Genomic DNA, 25,059 nt, shown 5'->3' with positions numbered 1-25,059 from the left:
GCCCTGCCGGGGGGTGGGTAGGGTTGCACTTGCAGCTGTTGGCTGCCGTCACTTGTGTCTGTGCACAGAACAGCTCCGTCACTGCTCCCCATTCACACTGCAGTCCTGCTCCGTGCGGTGGTTTAAATGCGGGCACGGAACGCACCGCTCAATGAATGGGAAGCGGCTCCGTGCACAGATGGGGCTGAGGGCGCCCCCTGCTGGACACGGCGCTACGCGCTGCCGGCCTACCCGCTGTGAGCCCCGCCCCCTGCCGCTGATTGGCGGGTGACTGCTGTGACGTTTTCCGGTCAGACCGGAAGTCTTCAACCGGAAATCCTCGACCGGAAGTTTGTCGCTTGTCTTGTGGGGGGGGAGAAGGCGGAAGCGTATCGAGATGGGATGCGATGGCGGCACCATCCCCAAGCGGCACGAGCTGGTCAAGGGGCCTCGCAAAGCTGTCAAGGTTGGGGGCGCCTCGTGGAGGCGGCGGGGATCGGCGGGCGGCTGTCGGCTGGTTGCAGTGTTGGGTCTGGAACCGGGATTAAAACGGGGGGAAAATCGTAGTAAACATCTGGAAAATGATCCGGATAACCTGTTTAACCTGTTGTTATTTAAGTAAATAAAAGGCAATTGTGTGTTATTTAAGTAAATAATAAGCACTTCTGCTCCGTGCCGGGCTGTGGCCAGACCGCTGCGTTACACCAACTGAAGTAGCGTCACATCGCAGCCTTTCTCTGTGGTCCAGTATGTCATAAATTCGTGCTTTAAAGCTGAACTCTCAGCTCTCGGACTGATGTCACATCTCAGACTGATTTGCGTTTCATCAGCTCTCAGACTGATGTCCCCGGACTCGCATTTCATGTCGCTTTTGTTCCTTACAAGGACCGAATGTTGGTCCAGGTGGGTCTGAGATGTAGCGCTGTGGAGATGGCGCCATAGATAACATCGAGTGTAAGAAAGGGGTAAATGAGGGAAATGTACAGATGGAGGTGCCAGAAACTGAGAAAACTGACCCAGAGTTACAAAGCTGCCCCAGGAGGTGGAAACAACTTCAAGGGCTTAAAACTGATAATGAGTTTTTGCTAATGTTGCTTTATGGAAGAACAGAGATAGTGGGATTGCTGAGCTGCCCGGGGATTTGATTAACGCTCCAAGTGTTCTTTGAATTGATGTGTAAATAATTGGCCAATAGAATATTTTAAAATTGTGTTGTTTTCTTTTTTCCTTCAGGTTGACAAAACTGCTGAATTGGTGGCAAGATGGAACTACTGCACGCTGAGTCAGGAGAAGTTGTGTCGCCCCATAGTAGCCTGTGAGCTAGGCAGGTATGGCTTCGTATAAGGTTCGCTGTATTAAAAGGCACTAATTTGTGAATGAAAGAAAGAAGGAATGTTATGAACGTGAAATATGATTTCTAAACATTTTGTTCCGTAGGTTGTATAATAAAGATGCTGTCATTGAGTTTTTGTTGGACAAGTCAGCTGATAAAACTCCCATGGAAGCTGCATCCCATATCAAGAGCATTAAGGTAAAAAGGTTTAACACTAAGGAGTGCTGAAATTCAAAGTCCTGCACGACCTCAATTGGTTGTCAGCTCACTACCTACAAACACTGCTAAAACAATAACCTGCAGTGGAAGAAATCTCTGGGAACGTTGTAGCTGAAAAATCATTAGTAAAGCAGCTTCAGTCTTGTTTGTTTTTTGCCTTTCAGAATGTAATAGAACTAAACCTCGCAGATAATCCAGCTTGGAGTGGTGATAAAGAAAGTAAAAAAGGTGACACGTATGATGACATCCAGTCTGCACGCTTTATATGCCCTGTGGTGGGGCTGGAAATGAATGGAAGACATAGGTCAGTACTACTGCATTTCTGAACGTAGGTTATAGAAGCGGGTACAATGTTAAGTGGAATGTGTAGCAAGTAAAGAAGTTTAGGTAATGTTGCAAATCATGTATGGCTTTATGGGGAATAGACGTCCTTTGTTCATTTCATTCTTAAAGAGGAAAGATGAAATGTTATCCCTTTCTTGAGACAAAGTATATATATGCTAGAAGAGTTAAGAGTAATGTTTACACTGAATGAGAGACTTAAAGGTTTGAGGGCTAAACCATGGGTGACTGACATGGATAAGGGGAGAAAGGTTGAGTGAGACCTGTTTTGGCAGAGCAAATTGCATCAAGCACTGTATTCAACTGCTGTGCTAGTATCTGTTTTTTTATTATTTTGCTGAAGAAGGGCTTTCCTTTGCGTTCTAGTTTGGGCAAATTTGGAAGTTCTTTTTCTGTGCATTTTAACTCTGATAAAATGGTAGAGAGGTTGGTAAAGTATTTCTTCCTTAATTGAATAATTACGGTTAAAAAAAGATCTGTTGCCTTTTCTTTAAAGGTTTTGCTTCCTGAGGAACTGTGGCTGTGTGTTCTCTGAGCGTGCACTCAAAGAAATTAAAGCAGAAGTTTGTCACAAGGTGGGTTTTTCTTAGCTTTAAGAGCAGTGGGGTTACACATGACCCACAGAGATAGACGGATATGTGTATGTACATATATATATATGTGTATGTATGCAGAATTGTGTTCTCATCCACTATTTTAAAGTGTTCTGTTTTGTTTTGTTTTTTTCATTTGGACGTACCAATTAGTAGCTAACAGTCTGTGTATATGTAGCCCTAATTGCCTTAATTTCCCTAGCACATTTTGTCTTTATATAACAACATAGTAAAGTGAACTGGAAAAAAATTAGAGAGGAAAAGTAGCGTAGCATCGTGTTTTGTGCTTATGCCAGGATTAGAAATCGCCTGTGAACAAATAAGTGTTGCTTTCAGGTAGGAGTTCTTTCAAAATGCAAAAACTCTCTGAAGTGCAATGTTTGAATACTGTAAGCTGCTGGGTACAATGTTTCTCCTGGTGATAACTGCTGGTTTAAGAAATGACCATCTGGTTTTGAACCAAAATACATCCTGTGGGATCCATGTGGGCCATCATGGGTCAGATGTGTGATTTCATGAGTGGTTCAGAAAGAGCAACGCTGTCTTTGCCTGTGTACTCTCCGTATCCAGCCTTTCTTGTCATATACTGGAATCTGATTTTGCTTCGTCTCAATCTGAGATTTGTAATATAAATGCAGCCTGGGAGATCTAGATGTATAGCAGCTCTTTTCACTACTACTGTGAAATTCAGGAGAGCTCTTTTGGAACAAGCTATACATGTGCATTAATCTCACCTATAAGCCTGCAGACCAGTCTCGAAAGCCTGCTAATATGTTAACAACAGCTTCCTGAAGGACTTTGCAAAGAGATGCATTAATAGTTCAGGAAAAGCATTTCTGAAGATCTCTTCTTCAGTGAGTGCAAACAGGAAGTCTGCGGTCCTCAGCTTTGTCTACTTTCAGCTAGATAATCTGAACAAGATCATGAAGGTCATATATGTATTCGTGTGCTACAAGATGTGTATCAGAAAATGCTGTGCTTCGTAGAGCTGTAGGAAGCAATTTTCCTTTGCTCAAAGCTGAGGGTTTCTTCCTTTCTAGATCTCCTGGCTTGGCTCATCGGAACCCAAAAAGTGATAAAACAATTTCTGGGAAGTCCCGCAGACATCCATCTCACTGCTCACTTCTATTTTTTTTAATGTGTCAGCTCACAGAAACAGTAACGCGGTGACAAGCTTATGGTGAAGTGTTTGGAAGAATTGAATGCATGTGCAGACCTTACCTAACTAGAAAAACACCGGATTAAGGATTCAGTCTCCCTTGGTTTACCTTGGCAGTATTTGCTGCTGTACTGGATTTGGAAGGCTTTGTAGAGCTTAGGTGCATGGAAGATGGAACAGTCTCTTCATCTGAGTGCTCTTGAAAATAAAAATAATTCCTCAATAGGAGCTTTCCATGAAGTAATGATACTTACAGGATGTTTTTACACAGACGTACATTTTCTCTAAGGCATATTTTTGAGGTTTTATAGAGCAAAGGGAGAAGGTTGTAAATAGCTGTGGGAAGATGGGTGCTGAAACGTACAGGATGTGACTGTTAAGAGGAAGGAAGAGCAGCGACTTTTCTTCGAGATAAAGGCATTTGATGCTGATGAGTGCTGAACAGCATGAAGCCCTGACTCAGCAGCTTTCTGCTCTGTTCTGCTTCCTGTCTGCTGTTCTTCAGGAAGGTCTGTATGTGACATGAAAACATTTTCAGTGCTGAAAATGCCATGGTTCTGGAATAATCCAAAGGGATGTCCAGATTTTGAGGTTTATGAAACCTACTGCACGTAGGGGCCAGAAGGCAGTGAGAAGCACAAATGAATTGCTACAATATTCCTTGTACTTTGTTTAATCAGTTCCTTGCTTATGACTGTTGTACAAAGCTATTCTTTTAATCAGGTGTTTCAAATGTAGTTTCTTGCTTCTCTTTAAAGTTTATTTTGGAAGCGTTTCCACATTTAATAGACTTTCATACATGCCAGAAATAATAACTATTAAAGTGTGTGCCATTTAAAACACTTAATGAAATGTTTAACTTAGATATGGAGCTATTGACCGTGTTCCTCAGGCTTTTTGATACAGAAATTGCGCATACATCTTTCAGATATGTGTTAATGTGTGTTCAGTATGTTACAGAGCCCAGTGTCTCCTTGTGCCACGGTCACATTGCCACTTGGTGCTTAGAGCAACAGCTACCAGAAGTTAGTGAGCATCAGTTGCTGAGGTTTGAAATCTGTGTGTGTGTTACTGTGTGAGAGTAGGTTGAGCACAGTTGTGAATGGCTTTGTAGTGCACGTTAAATGCTTTCAGCTTTCACGGTTTTATTACTTGAATTTTTTTAAACTGTTGATAGAACTAAAAAACAAAACAAAACTCAAATAACACTGTAAGAAATTAATGATGTTCTGATGACCCAGTGATGGCTAAAACGATGTTTCTTAGTGATTTGAGAATGGGTGGATTAATCAAGGCTTTTATACGTGTATAACTTTGTGATTTAAAACATAAAATCCTTTAGGGAAGGAGGTTCACTCACCAGTAGTTTTCTTCAGCTGACATTTGTTAAGGTTTAATTTTAGTTTTCCAGAAGATAGCTTGCTGTTCTTTTTTTTTCCCCCAGTTTGATCAGTTCCTGCAGGCTGAGCCAATCTGAAAGCAGTGCCTATCAAATTTCACCTCCTCGTTCAATTCAGAGGTGAAACACAATTGTTCTGCATGGCAGTGAACACTGAAAGCTAGGTACTGCTTTTCCTACAGAGACACCAATGAGGAATGTTACATTTGTGCTTTTAAAACCAGCCTGGAGTGGAGAAGTGCTGGTAGTACCTTGCAGCAGGACAGCTGTGGTTTGGAGAGGAGCTGTTATGCATTTTCTTCCCTCTGATATATGCGGAGACCCAACAGTGTCAGTACTGGTTTCAGAGGGATGTTCAGCACACCCAACTGAATGTTCTGAGTGACTTGGTTTTTTTCCTTCCATCCATAAGGAGGACATTTCCAGCAGTAATCAGCCCCAGCGTAGGCCGTGAGCTCCACATGAGGCTGAATCCAGGCCTTTGGGTTAAGTTTATAAGTTTCTGTAAATAAATAAGGACAAGATGGTCCTTCTTTAGGTTAAAGTCCATTTGATAAACATTGTTTCCCAGAAGCTTGTGTGGGAAAACAAGCTCTGCAGTTCCAGGAAATTTGTTTGTTCTGCTGCAGGGCATTTGTTGATTCTTTTCTGTTCTGTTTGTTTGTTTATTGACAAATACTTACTCTTTAAGGGAGTTTTCCTGCAAAATCAGTGCTATGTGGGCTGTATATTGAAGTTTACATCTAAATTGCTCATGGATATTTCTTTACAACTGGTAGTTTCTAATCAAGTGAACTTATAAGGAGGAGGATATTTTTTTCCCATCAGAGTTAATACAAAGAATTGAAGCTTGTTTGGATTTAATGGAGTTAATTTTTTGGCTGCATTTTTGCAAAAAATAAAAACCTTTTAAAGGAGGAAAAACTGAGGTGACTTCTCAGAATTCGTCACCAACTCTATTCTGTCTCCCCATCAGTCTCCAGTCACTTCCGTGGCACAATTGAAATCATTCATTTAAAAGCCCTTAAGGAAGGGAAGGTGCAGCTCTTACCTGGAAGAGCGCTGCATCCTCATTCTCTTTACGTTACTGTTCCCTGTTTTGACTTATGTATGTTGAATATGAAAAGCCGCTTCCTTAGTGCAGGCTCATTAGAACTGCAGTTGGTTGCAAAGGATCTGGGAAATGAGGTTCTTATCCTGGATGCTTCTGGGTCTCTCCTGGCCCTAAACTCCTGCAGGGGATCAAAAAAACAAGGACTTGTAGAGTAAACACACACTGCAGGACACCTACTACTGTTACTGATACAGACCCTTTTCAGTAAGAGCAAAGCATGGACAGTGCACGAGCGGTGTTGCCATGCTACACGATGAAATTAGAGACACAGCTGGCCATGAATAACAGTGAAATGGGCTGTGTCTGAAACTGGCTGTCACCTGCTGCTCTGCAAGCTCTGCAGCTTTAGTGACAACTTTGTTACTCGGATCTGTCTGTTTTATAAAGCATACAGCAGACACGACTTAATTAACTTGTAGTATTCATATTTCACCTTTGTTCGGCCATTACTTCCATTTTGTTACCTTTATACCACTTAGTCCTCCTTTTTTGTTCAGGTACAGACATGAGGAATGTGTGTTTTCCAGTTGAATGGGTCACTTAGAATATGAACTTCCCCCTTGCTACAGACATCATTTTCTCTAGGAATTAATCCTTTAGCAGTTGTTGCTCTTGCTTTTACTGTAGTGAGTGACACTAACTGCTTATTTCACTGGTGAAACAGTAGTACAGAATTACAGCATGGGAGTGAGCACAGTACACCAGGCAAATGAAGTCCATGGATGAAAACATTGATGGGTTCTCAGTATTTTGGGTCTATGTTTACATTTCAGTTAACCTCAAACGTTCAGCTTCATATTGAAATAGTTATCATCCTGGAAATGCCAGTCATCTTCAATTGGGACCTCAGCCTGGTGCAGCACTTTAAGCCTGTGGCGTCTCTCTAGGCAGTCCATCACGAGCGGATACTTTGCAGGCTCAAATTTGTTGGCAAACAAGTGAGGCGATTCAATAATCCACTGTAAATCCCCCAGTCCATAGACACAAATGTCTCTGATGTAATGACCTGCAAAGACAAATTGAAGCGTCTGAAAGCAGCGGAAAGCTGGATGGAATCCTTAAAGAATATCTTCATTCTGTGGGGTTACTAACAGCTGTTAACTGTTTGTTAAGTAACCCCTTCTCACTAAAACTGAACGGTCTATTTAAGGCATTGTTTGATGTAATAGAGGAGGGTCATCGAGTGTACAGAAACTTGCAAGATAAGAAAATATGCACGTATGCAGTTCTGTTGTTACCCCGTTGAATTGTGGAAGTATTGGGACTGGGGGCTGGGAGAAGGGTGGTCATTGCCTGGATACTGTGATGTTCTTTGCAACAGTGTGTCAGAAGGTTCTTGGGTCGGATACAGCAGAGTAGGTTGGGTGGTTGTTTTATATGATAATTTCACATTAGAATATGTTACCACTGAGGCACATTCATTGGCTATTAATGCATTATACATAATTAGCAGTGAATGTAATTGTAGCTCATGATAAAAACTCATGTTACCTTTGCAGCCTTTGTGTACAGTTCCTTCTTGATCTTTCCATTTAATGGCTCGTATGTTTCCTTCCCAGTCTGCGTTTGGTGTAGCACCTGGAGCATCTTTAAAAGCATAAAGTTCTGATCAAAGATTCCTTTCTATTTATTTGAGGGATAATTTTGAGAACGTGAGCTTTTTCATACTAAAAATTTACTTTTCAGATTAACTCTTCTTTAGCCTGAGAGCTAACGGTCTGCACCGTAAGTAGGACTTCTCTAGAATCAAGCTGCATTTCTTAGCCATCATAAGATGAGCTTTAAGGGAGCCGCATCAAGACTGAGAGAATGACCACATTCATGCAGGGCAACTCAGACAAGGTGTTGTTAAGCTCTAAAAGAGCTCAGCTCTCTGTCCCATACCCCAGTGCCATCAATCCAGGGGTTACTCTTAGTAGAAATAACATACATCTTACCATGCAGGCGGTTCAGTGTGACCCAGTAGTGTTCATCCGGACTGTACGTGTCCCTTGACCATTCCAGCAAGTCTTTTGCACGTGCATCAGTCAGTGTAAACTCTACAAATTCTTTAGTTAATATGTAATAGGCACTACCAAAATATATTGTCAAGTTGTATGGAGGTTTAGTTTTTGCATTCTTTGTTGGATACACGTATGACGTTCCTGAGTGCACGTATTCTCTGTAACTAACCTGTGTCCTGTGTTTCATGTGAAGTGGTTGGACTACCCCAGGAGTCATATTTTTACCATTCCATTTACTTTTGATATATTTTATAATGTCTTTGTTTGTTTTAATAGGATAATCTTGGCCACACAGATTAATAACATAATTCCACTGGATTTTGGAGTGAACCAGATCTCTCATGCAGTTAATATCAGCTTGTAGCCTTGAAAATCCTCCATAAACGACGTTTTCCCTCTTGGAGGAAATAAAAATATTTTCAAAGCAATTTACAATGTTCTGTACAGCAGCTTTGTAGTCTGTTGGTGACTTCTCATCAACATGTATGCAGTAAATATTCTGAGGCATGTAAATAGCTCTTAGCAGCTTCACAAACATTTCCAGCTCCTTGTGAATTGTGATAATGTACGCCAGGGAGAAACTTCCTTCTTCATCTGACAGCGGTCTCGTTATAAAGTGCAGAGCCTTCAAAACCGTGGAACAGTTGCATGGGGTCTGAACACAGCTGAGTGCTGCGGGTCTGTAGGTGTTCTGACAAATGCTTCCAATTTTAAGAGCGGCAGTTTTCCCCAGGAAAAGAGCTGAACAAAGTTCATCTGGGTAAAATCCACACTCTGCTCTATTTGTGCTAAATTTCTGTTCATCGGGCTCTGCAGAAAGTGTGTCCTTCAGGTAGATGAAAGTGCAGATGAACGTACAGACAGCAATGCACAGTAAAAATCCTGACTTTGTCGCATCCAGTGGGTTCATCTTCTATGATCCGGATACTGTCTGCTGATCATAGCTTAATTAGGAATGCAGGTTATCTGAAAGGAAGATTGAGACAGAGAGGGAGATAACCCTGCTGACTCTTTTAATTGATGACATAGTAGTAATGCTTTTATTAAGGTTGAGGTTACTCTTTTCAGTCACTAGGACGGACTGCTTGTGTGCCTGTGATCATGCTGCAGTGCACTGGAAGCTGTAGTTACAGATCATGAGGCGCTCTGCCTGTGACAAACAAAATGAGCCAAAGAACCCCAAATGGCTTTGTACATTAATTACTTGAGGGTGATGGGGGAGGGCCAACAATATAGAAGTTAGCTGTATTTTTAGGCAATGTGTGTTCCAGGTGCAGGTTGGTTAGGGTCCAGCCCTCAGGGCTGGGGAGGTATGTGAGCACTGCAGCTAAGGGGCACTCATTGCTGGGATTTGCTTGAGGCCAGGCAATGTGACATTCTGCCGTGGAGGACCAGGACTCAGTAAATTAGGTCAGCAACAAGTTTATTATAACAACCAAAAGGGGAACACTAAAATGCAGTCCACAATGTGCATCATTCTTTATCCTCATAAAGCCAGCAAGCATTTCTAACTCATTTGAGACTTTTTTTTTTCCCCCATTCTCTTTGTATTTGTGCTTTGGAAAGCACCTAATTTTTCCATTGTGATGTTTTCCTACATACACCTTTTCTTACTGAAACAAGTGCAGCAGTGCTGAGTCCTCCAGCTCCTACTGAGCTCTGTATCCCTTTCCTAGAGAAAATTTCCCTGGAGCAGATGAGGGATCATCAGCTGCGTTGAGCTTAATAGTCCAGAGATATTTGTATTTTAAAGGTAATTCATCTTCTGTTGTACCCTCTTTAGTGAATTTGTTTTTAATGAATTTTGCAATTCAGCTTGTAAATATCCCATGCTTTGCATCATAGTGCATTTGTCATTATATAAGAATGGAGAACAAGCATCTGTTGTAGAAGCTTGGAAGGAAAGAGACTGTTGCAGTTAAAGTAAAAAAGAGACAAAGAATTTAATTTAAAATGCACTAAAAATACAGGTTGTGTACCAAGAGAACACATACTGTGTAGTAGCAATATCTTAAGATCTATTAGGACGTCAGGAAGAAACATACTTATTTGATTGTCCTTACCGGTATGCTCTGAATTCCATGCTGAAAGAACGCCTCTTTTCCACTGAGCATCCCAGAAAGTGGATTTGTGTGTTAGGTGCAGGATTCTTCCATTTTCCTTCTGTGTTCTGTCCGCGGTGCTTTTCAGTCTGCACTGAATGCACAGGCCAAAGAAAAACATGAGGAAATCAAGGCCCAGAGGAATATGTTTTTTTTTTCTCAGCTGCTCCCGAGGGGTAAATTTAGTGTGTAAACAACTTGGGTTGTCCTTCAGCCATCTCCATTTAAAAAACAAAACTTCGGCAATTCGAGTCCATTTCAGTCTTTCAATATTACAAAGAGGAAGGAAAAGGGAATGGCACGGTAAGGTGGAAGTAAGGATTTCTGCAGTAAAAGGACACGTGCGGTGCTGCAGGCTGCTACCAGCTGACTGCCAGAACCAGGCAGGGATTTGCATAACGGCTATTAGCAAAAGCAGAAGTTGGGGCAGGGAGTGTTACAGAAACACTGAACCTTTTTGGAGCTGAAGCTAGAAAAAACAGTCTGTTCTTAGTGAATTATTAAAGGAGGGACATTGCGTTTGCTTTGAAGTAGTGAATATGATGAGATCTCTGTGGAATTTCACGTTCTGGATATAAAAATTTCACTGAAGGTACTGGGCAGTTACAGAAATATTTGGGACTTGCTTGGGAAACAGCATCTGTCCATACAGCATCTGTCCATACAGGATGAGTGTTCTGTCTGCTTTTCCATTGTTTATTATCTATTGGGGTTTTTGTGTGTTTTTTATAATTCCGTACAGCTGTGGGCAGGTTGTGAGGGATGGCTCCCCTGGGATCCAAGCTGTGACCCGTTAGTTCCATCCCTGAAATTCTTATTGCCCCTCACATCACAGCTTCATGTTTCAGATTGTGAACTATTGACTATGGATTTCTCCTACTTGAACTGCGTAGCATCTAGAAGCTGTGTTTTATATAGCAGCATAATGGCATACAAACACTGCTGTCAGCCAGGGGGAAATAATTCCTTCTCTAATGGTTAAATGATTCTGGGGAATGACTTAATCTCAAAGCCTTTCACACGAGAGCAAAATTTACTGCTGTGCTACCATATCCCTCCTGCCCTTGAAGAGCAAGATCATTTCTTACCATTACAAACATCCACCGTCCAGACTAACCCGGGCTGCCTTGCTTTTCAGTTTTCTTATCCTGGAATGCCACTGTAGGTATTGAACCTCGGCCTGTTCTGTACTATGGATGGGTTTGCTGAACCCAGAGTAGGAATTCGTCTTAATTTTTAGAAGTGCTGAGAGTGGAGTTTGTCATTCTCCAAAGAACAGCCCATTGTATTGATTGTTGGACATCCTCGTGACTGCTGTCATGGATGTTACCTAAAGGAGAACTGTTGTCTTAATCCAACTCCATGAAAAGTAAATTCTAGAGAAAAATGCAATTATACCTGAAAATAAGCCGGTGAAATATCATCATGGTTTGTAAAATCTCCATTAACTCTATTTGTTGCAGTACATTTCAGAGTTAGGGTGGGATCATTTCACAGCTCACTGTTTTTTTCCTGCTGTAGGATTTCAGAATGTTGCCTCTCTAAACTTCCTGTTTTGTCTGTACCCTTTGAACTGGTTAATAGTAATGTAGTTTGTGTGCCAGTAATTCAGTGAAACAAATGGCTCAGGATTACTTTGTCTTCCAATGATTATATGTTGAAAGGGCTTTAGCTCTTGTATTTCCAAATAGGTTTATGTCTGTCATCTGAAAGATGTCTGCACTAAGGCCTGCATAACTGTTTCATTAGCAAGTGAATACTAATTTAGTCTTTGAAAAACTGAATTGTAAAAGTGGTGTTTTAGTGCTTTTTACTTACCTTTTTCAATAAGCCTGTGTGAGTGTGCTGATCCTGCCCGTGTTGTGACGTGTATCAGGTCAATGAAAATATTCTTCTTCAGTCCCAGCTTGTGCCACCTTATACATTTTATATCATTCTTATTCCAATACGACATCAGTATTTACCAATAAATACAAGTGGATTTGTGGAGGCGTACCTTCCTATCAGTGGTTTTGTTGTTGGGCAGTGTATTTGACCTCATTACAATTCCAGTCAAATACTATGGCAGCTATTTAAACCATTGAGATACATGGTTGTGAGATGCTAAGTTGGTTGCAACAGAAGTAAGCCATATATTTGTAAGCGTTGAGACTTTTGATGCAAACGGTGCTTGTAGTAATGACCAACCTGTCCTGCACGACAATGACAGAGTAAAAACAAACAGACCTGACTGCAGGCTTGAGTATTCTGTTAAAGGGAAATGGCCCTTCTGAAGTGAAATTGTTTTTCACAAAAATCAGACTATTTTGTGCTTTACGTAAGAGTAAAAAACCTGAACTCTGAAAACGTAATGTATTTCTTCTTACCTTTTCCAGAGTCAGCCAGGAGAAGGCAGCATAATAGAAATAATAGAGTCCCGTTGTCCTTCAGCAGCATTCAGTCAGCGTTCTTCATTCTGTTGCTTGTGTGGAAATTTCGTATAATTGAAAGGGGTTAAACATTAACGCGACTCGATCTGGTTTCCTGCGATGCTTAGCATATTTATTCTGCAGCAACGCTGTTCAGCTTCAGAAGAAATGTCCTCTGCTTCACAAGAATAAGAGAAAATTTGAGCTTCTCCAAATTTCTGGTGCTGCTGTTCAGAGATGGTCTTTAAAAGGCCTGAAATCAGACTTTCAGATATGTACAGTACATTGCTGATGATTATAAATAGTCGTGGTTTACCTCCGAGGCTTTAACCCCAGTGCTGCTAGCAGAGTGTGCTGGATGATGAGAATGGGAGGGAAGGCCACCCTCACTTCTCCTCCTCCTCCTCCTCCTCCCCCGTGTCTTAACTGTTTGCCTGCTGAAACTTTCCAGATAGCAGCAAAGAAGTGTAGGAAAGAACCGCCCCTGGTCGCTTCTGGTATCTGACACCAAACAGATAATAGATGAAATGTCATCCACCTGAACTGTTCACTGTTGGTGCTTTTATTAAGACTCTTGGGGTTTTTAATAAGTGAAAAATTAACAATTCAGGTTTACTGGATTTGCAAAGCTGTAGCAATAAGCAGGAAGGCTGGCATATTTTGGGTCCTTACAGATAAAAAGAGAGTACTGCTAGGAAATAAATAGAAAAGCTCAAAATAAATTAGGGCACAGCTACAGGTACAGCAGATAGAAAACTGTCACTGACTTGAAGGGAAGCTCAATGAATAGAGGCTGCAGCTCAGGCAGTCTGATGTAGTGGATGCTGTAACTCCTGAGAGAAAGAGCACAGCACAGAATGTGCACCGAATGGAGGACACTTCCCCATCCTTCCCAGGTTATCATTCAGTTTTTGTCCCATTGCTGCTCATGCACAGTGCCAGAGATGGTGCTCACAGCTCCTGCAGTGCTGCCCTTCCAGTGAAGGGAATGCTGGAAAACTCTCTCAGAACATGTTTTTAGTTAACGATTACTGTCTCTTGTAGCTGTTAATTCATCAAGCTTGTGTGGCTGGTAAATGAATGCTGGCTTGGTCAGCATGTCTGCTCACTGCCGTCTCTGAATGTTGCCCTGTCTATAGAGGGGTGGATGGGTGGTGGGGATGCACATCCCCTGTTCTGGAGGGAAGTGTTTATGGAAAAGTATCACTTCCTTCCATCTTGTTCATGTCTTCTATCATTCAGAAGAAAATCAATGAGGAATTAGCATGGAGGGCTTGTTTGGAATCAGTACTGTTCCAGTCATTCTGTCCTCAGGATGAAGACTAAATGGTCTGTCCTGATTGTGGGGACTTCTCACTCCCAAATGCCTGAGCTCATACTGAGCTGCTGTTAACAACAGTAGTTCATTGAGCAGCAATGGAAAGACTTAGGCTGCTCTTCCACTTCCTATGTGAGATCCACTGTTCTGCCCAATGCACTGAATGTTCAACTCTGCAACCCTTATTTCTCCTTCATAGTGTCCCACTGTTCATTTTTCACCATTCATCACTTGAGTTGCCCGTGTTTGTTGTAATTAAACAAATGAAAGGGCTCATGTATGGTACTTTAATCCTTGCTACCAATACAAGAGTAACCTGTATAAACCTCAATTCAGCAAACAGAGGAGTGGTAACAGAGAGGAACATCAAGCAGTCTTGCAGAGCTGCAGAAAGCCTCTGGATTTACTGAAATTAAAAATAAATTTAAAACATTGCTGAGATTTTAAAATGGAAAATGCCATGTTGGGTGTGCTGGGTGCTCTCCTGATGATTAAAAATTGTGCAGACATCTGTGTACTCAATCAGGAAACAAGTGACATGAAGCAGATTACATATATAATCCAGCTTAATTAATAAATGTACTTTGAAAATGTAAAACTTGGTAGTGTTTAATAAATCAGGTGAAGGACAGTGAGATGGCAGGGCTGGGTTAATGAATAATGCTGTTTTTATGGCCGCCTTGTATAAATGAATTGCTGCTATCAGGCATCGTTTCTTATGTGACTGTCTCTGGAGAGGTGCAGTGTCACACTGCTTAGGTTGTAATCAAATGCATTCCTGAGGAAAAAAAGAGTGTGGAAAACAGCTTTGAAGAACTTCTTGTTTTCATAGTTCTGGAATGCTTTGCAGTACAGATTGGCATGGCAGCTGCTTTTCAGTGTGGTTATCAGCAGTTCACAATGCACTACAAAGCTGAAAAAATACTGGAAATGACAAGCAGCAAAGGGAAAGGTTGGAGAACTCAAAGAGAAGAGCGGAACCAGAGGGGACGATTGTAGCAAAGGTTCACTGGGATGAAGATCCTGAAAAAGTAGTGATTTTTGTCCTTTTCTCTTGAAGTGTGGTGTTCCCTTCCAAGAGGAAGATGTGATTATCCTTAATGGTAATAAAGAAGACGTGGAAGTACTGAAGAAAAGAATGGAGGATAGAAGACTCAAAAGTAAATTAGAAAAGGTAATCTTATTTTATATTGAGTTATTTTCTATAATGCAATCTGCTGTCAGATCCTGTTAATTTTTCTGCTGCTCTTTTTACCCACTGGAGGATTTGCTTGGTATGCTGTGTTGTACTTCAGTGCTTCTTCTCAAAGCAGAGCTTGTGAGATGCTGTGTGCATATCCCACTAACAGTTTGCTCACCTTGTATCTGCTGGAACTTTCTTGTGACCTAGCACTCTTTTCTAGCAATCTTTTGTAGTTTCTCATATGTGCCCATGATGAAATATATATAATATACATTCATGTACATTCATATACACTATACATAATGTTACCAGGTAAGGGGAGGTAGCTTTTCTTTCTAAATGTGTCAGTAAATAACAAAGATGGAAGCACCCTGAAAATAAGGGTGGGTTTGTTTTGTGCATTTACAGTGGAGAGCTGCAGGAGAGCCCGGCCTGCTGTCAGCATCGTACTGCTCTACCACCACCTTCTGGCTGTGCTCTGCAGCAACATGCGCTGTGGCAGCTTTTTCTTTTCGGTTTGGCATTTTATGTAACCCGAGCCAGTAATGGGATACTTCTTGTTGCTGCTGTTTATGGGTTTTTTTTTGTTTGTTCTCTTATTTTTAATCTGGACAATCATAAATTAACTTGGAAAATCTGGTCTGCAGATGCTTTTAAAAAATGTTGATTAACCATTCACACCTTTTCTTCCCAAGGAATTTGCAATAAAGGGTCCAGTTATTGCAAGTTACCCGGGAGGGATTTTTTAATTAACTAAATGAAAAGATGTGATATAAGATGGGGGATTATTCTGAATTTCTTAATGAAAAATATCTTCATTAATTACAGTTACTTTGTCCTATTTAAACTCCTTCAATTTCCTGTCCCACTGTGTGGGTCTGGACAATGAGATTACAGTGGTGATTATCCATCCTGCTGCCCCACTGCAAAGCATACAAACCAAAATAGCAAAGCCGGGACGGTTCAGTCTTGGTTTTCTTCAGGGTTTCTGAGATTATTATTTTTGCCTCATATAAATAATATCAAAGCATGGAGCAATATTGTGGAAGGGGCAGTTTCACTGTGTAAGACATAAGAACGTAGCAAACTGTGTGTGTATCAAATGCAAAGTGGGAATTGGATGTCCTGTCAGTGCATCATCAGATTTCTGCTTCTCTTGTTTCAGAAGTCAAAGAAATGCAAGTCAGCAGAATCAGCTGCCCAGCAAGTCACCGCTGAAGGTAATTTCACAGCTGTACATTAACTGCACTGTTACGAGTCATGAAACAGATCAACAGCTTCACTTTTATATTCCATAGATTCTCCAGGTCCATCTAAAGTTAAGAACACGAAGGACTGTGTCGCTTCCACTTCTGGGGAGAAGAGGCACATCGTCTTCACCAAAAGTTCAGGTTGGTGGCTGTGCTTTCATGGAACTGTGAGAATGAAAACCAGTAAATCTGCTTTGAAAGATACTGTCAGAGAAAATCACGTCTGACAATTTTGTACAGGAGTTTTCAGAAGCTGCCCTGTTACTTCCTTTATTTTTATGACTTAATTTTTTTAAGGCTCGTTTAAGTTAAAATCCGTCACTTTTATCACATCACCAGCCCTTGGTGGAAATCAACACGAACAAATGAAATTAGAGGTTCTTATTCATGCAGTTCTATAGACAAGGCTTTGGTGTATCTATTTTATTGGGAAGAGATTGTGTGAGTAGAATCAGTAATTGTTTTCCCAGAGTGCGAGTGATCAAAAAAAATCTTCCATGGCAGCTCATTTCAGTGAAGTGTATTAAAACATCCCAAGCTGATGACTTGACCTGTAGTCATTTATTTTAGCTGCTAGTTTGCTGTGCATCTCTGGTAACATTGGAATAGGACTTATCAGTGTCAGGAATAGGAACAGGATATATCAGTGTATCTGCAATTGTCATGAAAGTATAAATAAATTTGCCTCTCCATTAGTCCAAAGGACAGTGGATGCTCTATAGGAAAAAATAGTATGTTTTTTGACATCTCCAGTTAATACAGAAACATGGCTGTGTTTTTCAAATCAGTCTGAGGTTTCAGGGTGAAGAATTCAAGTATTGTATCCACAGGAAAAGACGATATAATCTGTTTAAAGAATCTAATAGTCATTGATCTACAGTTCATCATTTATATGAGAAACAGAATTTCCATTGGAAGAGCCTCACCTGTCTGTTCATAAAGGTTGAACTTTTGAAAGCATTTAATTTGAGATCTATTAAATTGCTCTGGGATGTGTAGGAACCTAGTAGTTCTAATAATGTTTGATGTCTTCTTCTTTTCTAATAATGCAAAGGAGAAAAACATGCCTTTTGAAATGTCAGGTCGCTGGTTTGTTTCTGACATCAATTATATTGACCAGAAGGGGGATAGAAGGAGAGAGGGAAAATAAAGACAAATCTGTGGAGTGAGGAATGCCAGTAGCGTAGGAATTAATTTGTGAACATGGCACCCCAAGGTTTCTGGACTTCCAGCATACACATTCATTTTTTCAAATCCATTGTTTGGTAATTCTTTCCAGACAACTATTAGTGCCATTAAAAGCAGCATTCTCCAAATACATAAAAAGGGTCCGATCTGTCATGCTTTGGAATTGCATATAGAACTCTTATGACTGCATGCAAGAATCAGATAAGTGCATTTTCAGACTCCCCACTAGTTATTTACACAAAGTTGTGACTAAGATACATGAACCATATGGAGTTTCTGCAGTAGTTTCTTTGTGCAAGAGATTTGTTACTTGCTTTTTGAAATACTGCCTTCCTGCAACAGAGACTCCGCAGTCATTTGGAAAGAGCAAGTTTCTTTTCAGTTGGGTTTGGTTTGATCGGTTCTGCAGCAGTAGATATAATACACAGGGAGAGATGGTATCAAAAATAGAGGGATGGATGTTTTCCTATCCCAGATTTATATAAGAAAAAGAATGTGGACAATTGTTACTAGCTGTAAATGGCTTTGCAAAGAATAAAGGGAGAAGATGATTCCCTGGGGAAAGTATTTCACAAGTTTAGCTTTGGTTATTTGATAGCTGATTTTCAGACAATACTTCAGAGTGATGGAATACTTTAATGTTTCTTTCTTAAAACTCGAGTTCAGAGCCATTTTTCTCTGGGAGGAATCAATGCTGTCAGTACTGAGTTACAGCACAGGGGGGTTACATGAGTAGGATAGAATTGCTCTCCAGGATTTGTGGATGCATTTTCAGCATGAATTCCATGAGCCAGGAACATGTTACAGTTGAGCTCAATTACAGTTTTTAATGTGTGGGGAAAAAATGCATGTGCTCCTTGTCTGTACATACAGTATTAACATAAATACCTTTTTGTGTTGTTTTTATTCTTTAATTGTGAGCTGTTACATACGTGTGATTTTATTCTTTTTTTTTTCCTAGCAGATGACAAAAGTTCATCTGTCCCAGGAAAAGTCAATAAGGCTTCTACTGCCACTAAGAGATCCATTGCAGACAGCGAGGAGAAATCGGAGGCATACAAATCTATTTTTACAACACACAGCTCCGCAAAACGTCCAAAGGAAGAGTGTTCCAATTGGGTCACTCACACAGCGTACTGCTTCTGAAACAACGATGAGCCTGATCAGAACATCTTCACTGCTTCCCTCCCCTGAGGCTTTTTCTGTACAGCTCTAATGCAGAAAGTAACCGTAGTTACCTGGGATTCACTTTGCGAATTGTTTGTAAACTAATGAGTAGCTGATGAACTTGTGTTAGTTGCAACTTAAAGTTCGGGAACCAGAGTCCATGTTGTATCGGCCTTCTGAAAGGATGGATTATTTACCCAGTGTGTTTTCTGTTGTTTCCCCAGAGGTATGAGGATAATGAGGGCAGGAGGCATTGCAAAGATTACTGCTTTTCCATCTGGCCTGCTCAGCTATTAAAATACATGTATCATCACCTTGAGTTGGTTAATATACCAATGCTTTGTGTACATTCAGGTTTATTTTCTGGAATTGATCTTTTGTGCTGTTCCCTTTCATCAGGAGGAATTCTGTTTGGTAGTTTGCCATCCCGACTCCGTAGATGAAATTCTTAAAGTGTTTATGGTTTATGGAAGCATTGTCAGTGACTGATGAGGTCTTTTCCTTCCCTTTACAAAAACCAGCTGTGAAGGGATGTGATATATTGTTGGTGTGTGATGCAATTCATCGCCACAATTGACTTTTGTTAATGTAAAAAAGAGGAGGAAAAAACGGACACTTCTGTTGTTGGCAGGCTGGGGTAGGCAGTTGAGACTGGAACGTTGATTTGGCAAGTTTTAATAGATTCAAGCAAATAGTTTGCTGGAGGATGTTTGCTTTGTTGTGGTTTTCTTTTTGTGGGGGAGGGCAATTTAATTTTCTTCTAATGTAGGTGAATTTGAATGTTGGTGAAAGTTGAAGACTGCAGAAGTTTGAAGCCTCCTCTATTTCTGAGATGCTGTGCAAGTCCCCGCAGCATTGCGTCCATGTGCCTCTGCTCTGAGCAGTTCACAGAACAGTTAGTTCTGTTTCCATGAAGTTTAAGCCTCGGCCTTTCTTCTCAAGTGCCTTAAAAGGATCCAGTCAGTGTCAGCTGTATCACAGGGGGATACTTTTCCATGTGTTGTGGAACCTGCCCACCAAGAACCGGTCTGAGATTCAACAGCTTCCTTCATGTAATCCAGTAATCATAAGCTGGTCATTAAACCTGGCCCAGATATGCACCAGTGTTGAGGAGCTGGAAGGCTGTATGTCCTGTTGCACAGTCCTGTGAGCTCTCTGTCTTTCTGCACACTGGCTCACCATTCAGTGCTTTCAGTATTTGTACCTCTCAAACTGAAAATCCGAGGGTGTCTGTACATTCAAACTCCCTGGAGATCAGCCCGCTCTCAGTTTCAGTGCTGTAGCTCTATTCCCCAGTTGCACCAAATCAGATCCTGTGAACTACCCGTTCTCCTTGTCCCCAGAGACACGTAGCAGCATCAGGCCTTGTGATGCAACCCAATGTGCAGTGCAGCAGCTGATGAACCAAGAGGCTGGAGGACAGAACTGGAAGAGAAATGAGTAGTACATGTGCTGGAAACAGTGGAATTTAGTGGCATCCTGCTGATAAAACCGGTCAGTAATGAGCTTCAGGGAGCAGCACTCGTTCTGTAAGTGTATTTTAGGATTTTGTTTCAATGCTTTTTCTAGAAGTAAATGCAGAGTTATCCTCTATCTAGTGGGAATAAAGTCAGGGCTGTGTAGTGGGAAAATGCCCGCTGTTTGCTAAGGCAGGTTTACTGCAGCCTCCAAACATCTCCGCTTCGGTCTCCAGCTTCCACACCATGAGATCATCACATGCCTATCAAATTGGCCAAGAAAAAGCTCTCAGTGTTCTTCTCTTTAAAACACGATGTTTGTTAGGTTAAAATATTTCTTATTCATGTCCTATTATTAGCTAAGCTGAACGAACACAATTGTCTTTAAGTGTCCCATCTCGCTTGCTTTGCAGCCCAGACGCCAGTTGCAGTTGGTATATTTTGCTGGAGATTTAGAGCCGTGGTGACCCCGCCAGGCAGATTCATAGCTGCGTTTCAAAATAAAAGGGCTGTGTATATGTTACAATCCACAGAGGGTCTGAAATCAGGACGTCCTCAGATGAATACAGACCATAGACAAGAAGTGTTTTGTTGGAAGGCTTCACAAATATGGAGCTGATTACTGCTAGACAGCGCACATTTCCTTCTGTAAGATGGGACTGATAGAATTCCTTCCTGACAGCTAGGAATTATAATTGGGCTGGGTGGGTTTTTTCTGTGTTTTCAACTTCAGCAGCCTTCAACATGAGGAAGAAAGATGGAATCCTGATCCATCCACACTCGATGGGAATTCTGTCTGTGAGCCAGGACTTCAATCTAATATCCATCCCAGGACTGGAGGTACTGCTAACAGCTTCATAGCTGTGGTTTTGTCAGGCATTTAACTCCATGTGGACTGAAATCTCTCACAGAGGTCAGTGACAGCATTCAATTTGCAAACTGACCACAGAGCTTATTTGAGGGAAAGAACCGATTTCACTGTGACACTGAGTAAAATGACATTCTGTCTTTGTATGCGTGTGCTGCCCTATCAGCTCTGTGCCGCACCCAGCGGCCGCTCAGCCCTTGTGCTTGTTTGTCAGCATCACTTCTCTAAGAGCTTTCATTCAAAGTTAAGGGCACACTGAGTGAAAAATGTCCCCGTTCTCTTGCAGAGGAGACATCTGCATTACGCCGGGCCACAGCTCATCAATAAACAGACTTGCCTTGGGACCTGGTGGGGGGGTTGTCAAGAGCGTGGTTCTATTTGCAGCACAGAACATCGGCTGCTTGGTCTGGCTTTCTGTCCCACCCCATCGCCCTCTGCCCTTTCTGCCACCACCTGGCTCCGTTCTCTCCACGTAGGTTTTCCCCTCTGTATGAGGACGTCTTAATGACGACACGTGGGGGCACCAGGTGTCCGTACAGCTGTTCGGTGTCGGCTGTGAGCAGGAAGGAACGTGTCCTGTGGGCCGAGCTGACTGGGGAAAGAAATCAGGCGTTGGATGGAAATAGCATCACTTTGGCATTCTGTGTTTCCCAAACGGTTACAAATGGCACATCTTTATTTCTTTCTATTTTAAATTAAAAGTCATTCCGCGGAGCCACTTAATATCCACTTTGCAGCAATGAGTGCTTTCTGCCGCCTTAGCTTTGAAAGGGCCGCATTGAACAGATGGGTGGAGCCGCCTCCAACTTGCCTACTAAGCTGCAGAAATGCAAAGCAGCCCATTGCTCAATTGCGCTGAGCTCAGCAAACTCGGAGGGACACATTAAAAAAAGAAAAAGGGAATATCTAGTCCCAACCTGGAGATTTTAATGGGTCCCGAAATGCGCTGAACTCTTTAGTCTAAATGGGCTCTTTAGTGTGGTGTCAAATAAGTTAAAAAGCGAGGGAGCTTTATAAAGCGTGCCTCACTGTTTAAACTTGTTTAACTCATGTTAAGGCTAATGTGCGTTTATTCACACTGACAAAGTGCTGAATTGACACAACGGGGATGGTAATAATTAGGTCAGATACTTTTGAAATGGCAGCGGGGGGAGGGGATGGGGGTGAGAAATCCTTGGGCTTTTTCACGCTTGCAAACGGCAATGCCGATGAGCACCGACCGAGGCCGAGCGTGACCCACGCGGTCGCTCCTCAGCCCGGCTCGGGGCGTTGGGTCGGGAGCAGCACGCGGAGCTGCAGGAGCTGCTCGTGCTGCGCCGGGCCCCGCGCTGCCCCTTATGGAGCTGCTCGTGCTGAGACCGATAAATGACAGCAACAGTGATGAAAACTCAGTGGTTAAGACAGCGTTGTCTGTTCAGGCCAAGGAAGTTCAGCTTTAATGGTCGCAGGTGCCCGCTTAGCTCTCTAGGAAAGGCGCAGTGCGGGTGGGGGCTGCTCGGCACGGCGGGACTGCCTTCGTGGTAACGCGTTTGGCTCCTGCTTTGTCTCGGTTTTCCTAGTATTTGAACGAGCCCTCCTGCTTAACTCAGCGACCCAGAACCTGCTTGCCTCAGTAGCGGGCACGCCGGGCCGCTTGGATCTCTTCAGCTCCCCCATTTATTTCCCCGTTGAGATTTAAGCTACTCGTAGCTCATTCTGTTTGCAGACTTCCATTCTGGCAGGAATCCCGTGCCGTCGGGCTGGCTGCAGCAGGGCGATAGCAGAGCCACGCGGCTCCGCGTCCGCAGAGGGGAGCTGCAATTCGGCTGAATGGCCGAAGATCGGAGAACGCGTGAAGGCGTAACGTTGTGCTGTGAATGTAGATGCGGGTTCCCCGAGTGCGGTAACCGGGCATCCCCGGCTAAGAGATGCGGAGCCGCAGCGTGCGTCTGCTTCAAACCCGGCAGCAGCCTCGCTATGTAGGGGCACCACAACGCAGCGATTATTCCCTCGGTGCGTAGATAACTTTTCTCTCCGCGGCTTCTCTCCGAAGCCCGACAGCAGCCGAGCCCGAGCTGCGCTTGGCTGCGCTGCCCATGAGGTGGCAGCAGAGGCCGCGGCTCGGGCTGCGCTGCCCGGGGCTGTGAGCTGCAGCCGGGCTGGGGGGTCGGGGGGGGCTCAGGGCCGGGCTGGGAGCTGCCTCCTGCCTCGACCCGCCGCTTTGCCACTGCTTTACAGAGCAGGAGCTGAGCTCTTTCCGGCCTTCCTGGTTTGCTTGCACCGAAAGTCCCTCGCTGGGCTGCAAGCCATCCCCGCTTTTCAAGTGTGATTATCGGCTCCGGGTTTCCTGACACCTCCAAAAATGTGCACTAATTACTCGTAACTCCAAGTGCCGCTAAAGAGATGGCATTGCACAGCAGCACGGAGAACTCTGCCCAAGTGTCTGCCCTGGAGAATCTGTGATCACGGGGTAAATGGCTGGCTCTGGTGTCCTGTCCTGCTTTCTCATTTGTTTTCATATGAATGCGGTTTTTAAGCTCTTAATTTCGGGGAATGCATCTTCATTATGAGTGGAGAAATACCGACAGTAATAAGGAGATGGACTGCAAAAACGGGGAAACATCTCTAGAGGGAGAAAGCAGTGGGGAAACCGTGCCTGCCTTTTAATAGGACGGCTCGGGTGCAAACAGCAGGATTGATTGTGCTGCTCAGTGTGCTGATTTTTCAAAGAGAGTTGGTCAGAAAATTGAGTATTTGCTCCACAGAAAATTCCAGCGCTGTGGAGATTGTTTCCATTCCAAATCGGCATGGAAAGCACAAACACCCCGAAGTGCTGTGCTGTACCGCGCTGATTTGGGATCATTCAGCTCTCTCCGTTCCTTGCTTCATTGCAGCTATGCGCTATTTTTCTCCCTTAAAAACAACCTGCTCACAGAATTCACGTTCATTTATCTCCGAGGTGAAATGCAATATAAGATTTGGCTCTCTCATCCCTTCAAAACACTGTGCAGGATTTCAGTCCTATCGTCTGCCGTCTTTCATGCATTGCTCCCTTTGCAGCTCCTGGTGCTTCACAATTGATTCGGAGACACCCCCGAGTCAAGTTGCTCGTTGCTGAAGTTTTGAAAACAAAAGAAGTGAAAGCAAAACCCGTCTTCTATTTTAGGGTCTCGCAGTACTGGAAATGCAAACGCTGCACAGCGAATATTTAACAAGTGCATGAGAATCTGCAAAAGTGTAAAGCGAATGCAATGCAGCAAGTCTATTCACCTTGTTCAACTAGAGCAGCATTAAGGCATTAAAAATAGATTTACAGATTTCATAATGCGATTGCAACATTCACACAGGTTGGGATTTTTAATTTCACTTTGAACTGGATAGTGCAGATTGCATGGGGACCAGGATGGACTATATTCTAATGGGAGAATTTGCCTTACGCAGAATTACCATATCAAAGGCAGAGAAATGAGTTTTTGAGAAGATGGCACAATGATCTGTCTTGCTTGCAGGGTTGACATCCATACTGCAGCTGTTGGCTCTGCAGCTCTGGTTCCAGGCAGTGTTGCAGTAGGAAGGCACTTGGTCTGCTTTCACTGTGTTCCTTGGTGCCAACCCTGTGGTATCAGTGATGGTGACAGACTGGCAAACTGGGACAAGCAGCTGGAAGGGCGGTGTGCTCCTGCAGTGTGTCTGCAGTCAGCGGGCTGCCCTTCTGCCAGGACTGCCTGTACCTCTTACAGATCCACTTCCCTGCACATCACTGCTGGCTGCTTTGTGTTCACCCAAACTAAAGGCGTTTGCATCAGCAAGAAGTGCTTGATGTGAACTCTCTCATGGTTCAGTGTTAGCCAGCTTGCTTTGGGAATGGAGCTGGTGGGGCTGACTGAGCAGTGTGTATCTCTTGGAGGTGCTGAGTGCTGCTGTGCTGCTCTGGCAGTGCTGCTGGCTCACAGCAGGTGCCATCCCAGCTCTACAGGGATTGCAAGGCACTGCCACTG

At 42.9% G+C, this 25,059-nt stretch overlaps 2 protein-coding genes across 3 annotated transcripts; one reads left to right on the top strand and one right to left on the bottom strand.

The window, feature by feature from the left end:
* Positions 1-302: 302 nt before the first annotated feature.
* On the top strand, positions 303-19,462 carry RTF2 (replication termination factor 2). 2 transcript variants are annotated; one of them, XM_072350182.1, is made up of 9 exons: positions 303-445; positions 1,213-1,307; positions 1,417-1,510; positions 1,696-1,835; positions 2,370-2,448; positions 15,030-15,143; positions 16,318-16,372; positions 16,451-16,543; positions 18,555-19,462. In XM_072350182.1, exons 1-9 carry the CDS (start codon positions 377-379, stop codon positions 18,734-18,736), a joined length of 921 nt encoding a protein of 306 aa, XP_072206283.1. In that variant the 5' UTR covers positions 303-376; the 3' UTR covers positions 18,737-19,462. The 2 variants fall into 2 exon arrangements, with proteins under 2 accessions (XP_072206283.1, XP_072206282.1); XM_072350181.1 differs by having other exon boundaries at positions 18,552-19,462.
* Positions 6,546-13,043, bottom strand: LOC140259142 (beta-1,3-galactosyl-O-glycosyl-glycoprotein beta-1,6-N-acetylglucosaminyltransferase 7-like). The gene is made up of 5 exons (XM_072350180.1): positions 12,610-13,043; positions 10,205-10,337; positions 8,076-9,107; positions 7,630-7,725; positions 6,546-7,144 (listed from the first exon to the last, which is right to left on the bottom strand). Exons 3-5 carry the CDS (start codon positions 9,049-9,051, stop codon positions 6,918-6,920), a joined length of 1,299 nt encoding a protein of 432 aa, XP_072206281.1. The 5' UTR covers positions 9,052-9,107; positions 10,205-10,337; positions 12,610-13,043; the 3' UTR covers positions 6,546-6,917.
* Positions 19,463-25,059: the final 5,597 nt, after the last annotated feature.

Source organism: Excalfactoria chinensis, chromosome 15 (assembly GCF_039878825.1).
Source record: "Excalfactoria chinensis isolate bCotChi1 chromosome 15, bCotChi1.hap2, whole genome shotgun sequence".
NCBI lineage: Eukaryota > Metazoa > Chordata > Aves > Galliformes > Phasianidae > Excalfactoria > Excalfactoria chinensis.
The sequence above is the reverse complement of the archived record's forward strand: the minus strand, read 5'-3'. Positions and strand labels throughout refer to the sequence as shown.

Excerpts from the sequence above, each read along its gene's own strand:
- RTF2 (XM_072350181.1), top strand. The coding sequence starts at position 377 with ATGGGATGCGATGGCGGCACCATCCCCAAGCGGCACGAGCTGGTCAAG. Across the intron at positions 2,449-15,029 it reads AAGCAGAAGTTTGTCACAAG|TGTGGTGTTCCCTTCCAAGA; the intron begins GTGGGTTTTTCT and ends TTTCTCTTGAAG. Across the intron at positions 16,544-18,551 it reads CGTCTTCACCAAAAGTTCAG|CAGATGACAAAAGTTCATCT; the intron begins GTTGGTGGCTGT and ends TTTTTTTCCTAG.
- LOC140259142 (XM_072350180.1), bottom strand. The coding sequence starts at position 9,051 with ATGAACCCACTGGATGCGACAAAGTCAGGATTTTTACTGTGCATTGCT. Across the intron at positions 7,726-8,075 it reads CACACTGAACCGCCTGCATG|ATGCTCCAGGTGCTACACCA; the intron begins GTAAGATGTATG and ends ATGCTTTTAAAG. Across the intron at positions 7,145-7,629 it reads TGTACACAAAGGCTGCAAAG|GTCATTACATCAGAGACATT; the intron begins GTAACATGAGTT and ends TTGTCTTTGCAG.